This window comes from Schistocerca gregaria, chromosome 1 (genome assembly GCF_023897955.1).
Source record: "Schistocerca gregaria isolate iqSchGreg1 chromosome 1, iqSchGreg1.2, whole genome shotgun sequence".
In the NCBI taxonomy this organism is placed as follows: Eukaryota; Metazoa; Arthropoda; class Insecta; order Orthoptera; family Acrididae; genus Schistocerca; species Schistocerca gregaria.
The window spans coordinates 740,455,319-740,464,392 of record NC_064920.1 but is presented as its reverse complement, the minus strand read 5'-3'; the positions used below and the strand labels follow the sequence as shown (position 1 = coordinate 740,464,392).

The following is a 9,074-nucleotide window of genomic DNA, read 5'->3' as shown; positions in this document are numbered from 1 at the left end:
TTCCTCAAATATGTTGCCAAACAGGACCTATAATTCTGCTGGAAGAAGTACAAGCTGCGATAAATGGAATGAAAGTTGGTAAATCACCTGGTCCCGACAATGTGAATGCCAAAATTCTCAAGCTGCTATGTGAGGATAATTTAAAATGGTTGACTGCAATATTCAGTGACATCTACGACTCTGGTAACATTTCACGGGAATGGCTTAAATCCGAATTTATTACACTGCCCAAAAAGCCGGAAGCTAACACTTTTGGTGAATACAGGACCATCAGCCTCGTGAGTCACGTGCTAAAGATCTTTCTAAGGGTCATTGACCCAAGAATTTACAAGATGTGTGAAGAACAAATTTCTTCCAAACAGTTTGGTTTCAGAACAGCAGTTGGCACGCGCGAAGCAGTATTTAGTATTCAGGTACTATTTGAAAGGTGCAGAGATGTCAATTAAGACATTTATGCCTGCTTTATTGATTGTCAGAAGGCTTTCGACAGAGTAAAACACCAGAAGATTGTTTACATTTTAAGAAGCATTGGTTTGTATGATAAAGACCTACGTATAATTGTGAACCTGTATTGGAACCAGTCGGCTTCTGTGAGGTGGCACAGAGAAAATACAGAAGACATAGACATTCTATGAGGTGTAAGGCCCGATTGTATATTAACCCCACTGATTTTCAACATCTATTCAGAACACATCTTTAAGGAAGCTGTTGATGAAGTAGAGATGGAAGTGCTCTTAAACGGAAAATATATCAACAACATCCGATGTGCTGACGACACAGTAATATTTTCTGATAGTGAGGATAGTTTGCAGTACCTTGTCGATAGACTTGCACAAAAAAGCTCTGAAGCTGGTGTATAGCCGGCCGGAGTGGCCGAGCGGTTCTAGGCGCTTCAGTATGGAACAGCGCGACCGCTACGGTCGCAGGTTCGAATCCTGCCTCGGGCATGGATGTGTGTGATGTCCTTAGCTTAGTTAGGTTTAAGTAGTTCTTAGTTATTGGGGACTAATGACCTCAGATGTTAAGTCCCATAGTGCTCAGAGCCATTTGTGGTGTAGATGTCAACCCTCAAAAAACGAAAACAATGATAATCAGTAAAAACAGAGTCCTTGCATGTCACATTAAGATAGGCCAAAATCACATAGAGCAAGTACATAAGTACACGTACCTTGGCACTACCATAAATGACCCGTGAGATGAGGTGAGAACTCGAATTGGAAAATCCAGGGCTGTCCTCAGTAAGATGTGTAACCTTTTCAAGAATCATGGCTTAGCAGTGACGACGGAGATCAGACTTGTACGTTGCTACGTATTTTCCACCCTCTTCTATGGTGCTAAGACATAGATTCTGACAGAATCGTTGGGTAAGCGGCTGGAGGCTTTTGAGATGTAGTTGTACAGGAGAAAGTTAAGAATACGGTGGACAGTTCATGTCACAAATGTCGACGTTCAACGAAGAATGAAGAAAGAGAAGTAAGTATTGGCCACCGTGATAGCAAGAAAGATCCAGTACTTGGGTCACATCATGCGAAACAACAACAGACATCATCTCCCCCAGACCATCCTGCGAAGGAAAACACATTGGAAGAAAAGTGTTGGTCGGAGAAGAATATCCTGGCTTAAGAACATCAGAACGTGGACTTCTAAAACATTTACAGAGCTATTTAGAGCTGCAAGTGACAGGAAAAGCACTGCCAAGATGAGTGCCAAAATCCGGAACGGATAGGATCGAGAAGAAGAAGAATTTTTCAAGAAGAGTGGAGAAATATTAACTTTCCTCTTATAGATCACGAGATGGTCACAAACCATCACTAGCTCTTTTCGCGCGCCATTCGTGAATGGAGAAACCGGAAGTTTATGAGATTCCTTGACGATTTACCATCCACATACACTATGAGATGGCTTGCGGAGTACAAATCTTCATGCAGATCATTGGAAACTGGGATCGGGTTCAGTTATATCCTCCTACACGTAGTCATCACAGCATTTGCAAACATGGAATAGGTTGGCTGATATCGTTTCTAACTGTTGCTTCCAGTTACTACGTTCTATGCTATACAACATCTTAGCAGATCAAATGAGGGCATGGCAAGGAAGAAGGAATAGATGTAATTACAAACAAACGTCATTAGTATTATGTAAGGCTGATTTTTCGCTCTGGCCAGTTAAGCAGGTTGGCCAGTTAAGGAGCTTCTGTAAATCTTTGAGAATACCATTAATTAGTCATTGTAGCGTTGGTAACCTTTAAAAAACTTGTTTTAAAGGGTAGATAAAAAATACTCGGCCTTCCTGTCTGCGTTTTTTTTGCTCTTACAAGTAATTACAATCGTGTGTTGTCATATGAGCGCAAATATTCGTAACTTAGAGACTAAAGATTCCTTTTTTACAGAGTCTGCTTTAAATATGGACTCGTAAAGAGCAGTACAGCATCAGGATGAAAACATTCAAACACTCACAACGCACAAATGCAGCAAAAGATAGATTTTGTCAGCAATTTGAATCCGAGATTGCTCTATGTGCACAATATTTTGTAGTGCAGTCGAAACAATGGGCAGAAAAGGAGCCATGACCAGTCCGACCAGAGAAATACATTTCAATGGAAGAAGTACAATTTAAAATTAGGTTTTTGTCATTTTTATAAGCACATGTATACTCTTCAGGTTGGATGGGAGTTACGGGAGTTAGAAATGAAAATAAATACGTAAATAACAAGAATATTATATTTTCGAAGTAACAATTAATTACAAGTTGTAAACAATAAAGCTATTATATTCTAATCTCTAAATAATAACATTATTATTTCGCCGAGTTTCTAATAACGTCACAGTGCTACAAAATGAGGACGAAGGATGCAATTGGTTGTAATTTTGTTTAATACATGCCGTGAGCGAGGCTCTCAAATTGATCATATGACTATCTGAAGCATCGCTTGCGACAAGAGGAACAGAATTGTCGACTGTGCAATATTAATTCTGAAGAGAATTAGTTGTACACTCAGGGCACATGAAAAATGAGATACTAGGTAGAGTTTTTTTACAGACGATATTTTCTGCTGGGTCAGGAAATCAAATGAATAAGGAAGAACGACATCTGGTAGTAAGGCATCTCAAGTGCCTCCAAAATAGGACCATTGCCCTGCTGTCTAACTTTGCTAGTTTAGGGGATAATAGAAGAAAAGAAAATGACGTTTCTGTTACGCTGCTAGTTCTAAAATAAATTTGTACTCAGCCACAGGCATTAGTTGTAGCAGACATGCTAAGGCATCTACATTTCTGCAAAGATTAGGTGTACACATAATGATTTGGTCGTGCTAACAGCAAATGTGTTCGTACTGAAGAGCAAGAGTAGTGTTCGCTTTGCTAGAGGCAGTCTGCGTCATAGACGGCCTGTGCTAAGTACAGCTGGGCAGGTGGGAGTCCCCGTTGCTAGGAGACGAGTATACAGCAGGTGTCGGTGGGTCCGCAGTCCTCGGCTCTCTCCTCCCACAGCTGGCGGCCGCACTTGTGTTTGGGCCGGCACACGCCCCCGCGCGCGGAGCAGCGCCGCTCCTGCACCGACACTGAAACACGGCACAAGGAACCACATCAGTTGGCTATGAGCACTATGAGACTTAACTTCTGAGGTCATCAGTCCCCTAGAACTTAGAACTATTTAAACTTAACTAACCTAAGGACGTCACACACATCCATGCCCGAGGCAAGATTCGAACCTGCGACAGGAGCGGTCGCGCGGTTCCAGACTGAAGCGCCTAGAACCGCTCGGTCACACAGACCGGCTGAACCAGATCAGTTCATATGACTTGAAATACCTAGGAAATAGTTCGAATGCTGTGAAAATTACCACTGATTTAAACGATCTTCATGTCACAGCTTACTTACGTGACAAGACACAAACAGCTACGATTCATTAGTTAGTTAAACCTTTCATTTGAACGATTCTTCCATCGAAACGGTTGGAACGGGTCAATTTACAGGATATGTATATGTGTTTAGTGTTAGCGTCAATTACGACACTATTGTTTTTAGTCACACACATGTAACTACATTTTTCCTTTTTTTTCTTTTTTTAAATTCGTCAATGGAATAGAAGGAGCTGTCCAGCAGAGATAATTTTAAATTAGATTTACAACTTTCTCCGCTACCTGTCAGACATTTTTTGTTACTGAGTAAATGATAAAAAAATTTTGTTGCTACATACTGGACTCCTCTCTGAACTATTGCAGCTTTCACAATGGGTTCAAAGGTCATTTTTTCCTCTGGTGTTGTAGGTATGTACATCATTGATCTTCTCAAATTGTGATGGATTATTAATGAGGAAATGTATTAGCAAATATATGTACTGTGACGGTGCAGCTAAAATGCCTATCTCCTTGAAGAGGTCACTACATGACGTCAGTGGGTGTACACCTATATTATTCTTACTGCTCGCTTTAATTCAATCAATACTTTCTTTCTGTGTGATGAGCTACCGCAAATATTATTCTACACGACATTGTTGAGTGGAAATATACAAAATATGTCAGGTGGTTCATACGTTTGTTTACATGATTAGCAATTATACGAAGAACAAAAGTAGCTGAGCTTAATTATCTGAGAAGTTCAGTTTTTCATTAGTAGGTACATCCAAAAATTAGGAGCATTCTACCCTGCTTACTGACTCCTGCTCATGTGTTGCATCGGTTGTTGGTACCGCTCTATCTGTTCTGCAGAACTGAATGTAGTGCGTTCTTCCAAAATTTAGGGAGAGTCAATTTTTAGATAATCACTTAATAATTCTTGGAAAAATTTCATTTACCAGGTCTTATGTTGCTTTATCTCTACTGGAATTTGTTATAACACTAGTATCGTCTGCAAAAAGTACCAAATTTGCTTCTTGGATGTTAAGTGGAAGGTCATTCACAGATGCAAGGAATAGAAGTGGACCCAAAATTGAACCCCGTGTGAGTACTTTTGTAACTTCTTTTCCCAGTCACTAAATTTTTCTACCTTTCCGGCATTATCTGAATTATTCAGCACAACATTTTGCATTCTGCTTGTCAAATATGATTCAAATCTGCTGTGTATAAAGCCATCAGTTTCTTTCTCTAAGAGAGTATATGCTCTTCACAATCAAACGCCTTGGAAAGATCACAAAAAATACCAATTGGCGATATGTTGTTACATAAGGTTTGTACTATTTGATGAGCGAATGTTTAATTAGCATTCACAGTGGTGCAGCCTTCCTGAAATCCAAACTGTGGTATTTTAAGTAAATGTTTGCGACTACTCTAGAGTACAACACTTTTTGGAATATTTTTTGGAAAAAAGATCTCATTACGGAAACTGCACGATAATTGTTTAAGTCTGTCTTGTCACCTTACTTATGAAGTGGTTTAATAATTGCGCGAGATGCATTGCACATATCGAGAAGGACATTGCTCATTAACCTGGAACAACTTTTCACAGTTCTGTTTGAAATTCTATCAATCCCAAAAATAGCTTTTGTTTTTCAGAATTTTTATAATTCTATTGATTTTAGTGAAGGATACTGTTGCTACTTTTAGTTATGTACAGAACAGTACTTGATTTTTGACTCGGTATGGGGTAACCCCCACTTACTACGTTCAGAATCTCTAATCGTCATTGTATGAAATGGAAGAGGGCCTGGAGATGTTGCTAGGTAATTTCTCCCCATGCAGTTTGAGCAGTCGGGTTCACAGAACACTAACAGTGGTTCCTGGAAGATTGTCACACAGACATACTCCTTGAGTGACGTATCGGACGAATGCGTAGTGCAGGGAAGCAGTGGTACCTTAATTCTTACATAACGCGTTCTGAACGCTGTAATATTTTAAGAGATACAGCATTTCGTTACGCGAAGTATTGGTAAGTTCACTTACTGTCGCTGACGCAACGTCCATAAGGTCATTTTGTGATTTTGGAGTAACGCAGATAATGTTAGTTTTCTATTTGTATTTTCTAGAATCAAATTTTGTCGGAATAACAAATATGTATTGTTCTCGTAATATCTATAATTTCGTCACGTTGTAAAATTTCTATACTGTTACCGGTAAGTCTGTAACACAAAATATTTCGATGGAAATCTAAAATGTGCCCGTAAACAACAATGTTAAAGATAATATAATTACAATAGCTATGGTTTCCACGCCATCTTTGTCAGTGACATACCTTCTTTGTTAGGTACAAGCAGTGTACCAGATTATCTAGGAGATGGGGTTGCAGTTTGAATAACTGTATTGTGAAGAATAGAAACAAATTTTGTATTTACCGCGAATTTAATCAGAAACTGTGTGTGTTATTTACATGTGAAATATTTTCTCACTATGACAAATGTGAACTTAGTAAGGCACCTGACTTTACCGGGAACGTTGTTCAACTACTGCCTATAAATAACTACAGTCATCGAAAAGAGAAACAAGATAAGCGGAAATTTAACTGTATTACATGTTTTCAATTATGCTTTAAAATGTGCATAATATTGTCACACTAAAATTAAATGCTCGTATAATTGATAAATGCTGTATGGTTAAGTGACAATGAATAAGGTTACAACATCCATCACTAACGCTGGACATAGTGCAGTTAAAATATGGCTTATGAAGTTGCATGAATGTGGTGAAATGTCTCGTCCTCTAACACCTCACCGATGTAACTGTGCTGTTCAGATTACCGTAATAGATGGAAGTCCAGACCACCATGCTGCATACAATAACGCCAACCATTACAGTTGCTATTTTTTTATGTTTCAGTTTCACGTCACACTTATTACCGAGTTATCATTATCAAATGATATGTTTGAAGAGGAAGCAAAAAGAGTACAGTAAAATAATAGGAAACTTAATTGCAAATCAAAATAAGTTCTGCATACAACCGAGTATGCTTCAAAACGTTATACTGTAACTCGTCAACTGACGACGCCCGACGAAGAGCTTACAATATAACATAGCGCCCTGATTCTTGGAGCCGTAGACCACAGCTGACAAAGAAATTCCTAACTCGCATCTTCATAACTAAGAATATTCAGAACATAAATTAATCGTAAGAGAAAGACTTCTCAAAGTTAAGACTAGAAAAAAGTTGCTGAACTAGAGGTGAATATAAGCTAGATGCGCACTAGAAGCAAGATAGATGACGCCCTCATGCAGGCGCCATCAGCGCTTAGTAAACTAGTACACGGCAGACGTAAGTGTAATTAAACAGCCATTAAGAATGAACTGATAAACCAAGCTACCGTTAAAAAAGTGCGATGCGGCAGAAAAACGAGACCCCAACAAAGGAATGAGACAAAATACAGGAACAAGAGTACACACCATAACAGAACAGAAAGTGCTTCAGAAAATCTTCTGTTACGGAAATCGCACCGTACATTTAAGAACCGTTGTAGATATTTTTTTAAATCAATAATGTTTTTCAGTTCTTCACGGGTATCCACGCGGCACCCTTTTCGAACATAATGACAGATATCAGGATATGTAAATGGCATCATTTAGAAACATAATGAGAGATATCAAGACGTTGATCTACCTGTGTAAGATGGTTATCTACTACATAAAGGAGGGTGAGCACAGTATAGTGTTCTTACGGCACGATTTTGACAACGGAATACTGTCTCTTAAAAACGAATTATCCCAGAATGCTTTTCGGTAAGATATTACTGAAATGAGAATAAGCAAAGTATGTTAGCTTACGAATGTGTATCGTTCCCAGGCGTGCAGTAAAATAAAGTGCAAAAGTAGCTGAAATGAGCTGTTTCAGAAAATCAATTTTCTTTAAACGTAATTCTGTTCGATACGTGTTCTCAAAAAATTGCAAGACTCTACCTTGCTCACTAACTACTGTTCATGCTGTAAACGTATTACGATCTGATGTTCAGAACGGAATATTCTGTATTTTCTTAAAATTAAAGGTAAGAGAGATGTATCTTGCAGACAATCTTTAATAGCTCTTCTAAAAACGATTTCTTACACTTTTCTATGTTGATTTAAGTCTACTGGTATCGATTATAACCGTTGCATCCGTGCAAAAAGAACTGCAGGGGTTTGACAAAACATGGAAACAACGCGACAAACGCATGCTTGGAGATAAATGAAGAAGCCAGACAGTCCAGGTAGCGCTATTGTATTTGATCACGAAAAACACCTGTGCAGTGCCCTCAATACGGCGCAAGTATCAGTTGTAGTCAGAATAGTATTTGCGTAGTTGTGAGTGCATTATGTTGGAGCTAAGAGCATTCGAACGTAAGTTGGCGCGCTTGTGCTGTGTGCTTCAGTAATCAAGGTAGGCGAAGTGTTTGTTGTTTCAAAAAGCGTCGTATTAAAGAAGTGTATACTGTATCAAGAGACACCGTATCGGAAATTTACACTACATACAGGGAAAGCAGGAAAACCTCATTCGCTAAGTCACAACGCACGTGAAAGTGTATGTTGAGAGATCATGACGGAGGGTGATTAAAGAGGATTGTGCCGACAGCCGCTGAAGTCACTGCAGGAATTAATGTCGGACTCGTGAAACTTGTCAGCACCAAAACAACATGAATGGAGCTACACTATGTGAGCAAAACTGTCCGGACACCTGGCTGAAAATGACATACAAGTTCGTGGCGCCCTCCATCAGTAATGCAGGAATTCAATAAGGTGTTGGTCCACCCTTAGCCTTGATGACAGCTTCCACTCTCGCAGGCATACGTTCATTCAGGTGCTGGAAGGTTTCTTGAGGAATGGCAGCCAATTCTTCACGGAGTGCTGCAGTCAGGAGAGGTATCGATCTGGGTCGGTGAGGTCTGGCAATAAAGTCGGCTTTCCATAGGATTCAGGTGAGGACTCTGTGCAGGCCAGTCCATTACAGGGATGTTATTGTCATGTAACCACTCCGCCACAGGCTGTGTATTATGAAAAGGTGCTCGATCGTGTTGAAATAAGCAATCGCCATCCCCGAATTGCTCTTCCACTGTAGGAAGCAAGAAGGTGCTTAAAACATCAATGTAGGCCTGTGGTGTGATAGTACCACGCAAAACAACAAGCGGTGCAAGCCCTCCTCCATGAAAAACACGACCACACCATAACACCACCGCCTCCG

At 39.7% G+C, this 9,074-nt stretch overlaps 1 protein-coding gene across 1 annotated transcript in view; it reads right to left on the bottom strand.

Annotated features, from left to right (window-relative positions):
- Positions 1 to 2,702: 2,702 nt before the first annotated feature.
- The window catches only part of LOC126267422 (U-scoloptoxin(19)-Sm1a), a 63,835-nt gene continuing 57,463 nt past the window's right edge, over positions 2,703 to 9,074 (bottom strand). Inside the window, exon 3 of the mRNA XM_049972677.1 lies at positions 2,703 to 3,559. Within this exon, the coding sequence (XP_049828634.1) occupies positions 3,426 to 3,559 (134 nt within the window). The 3' untranslated portion in view covers positions 2,703 to 3,425. The remainder of the gene's footprint in view (positions 3,560 to 9,074) is intronic.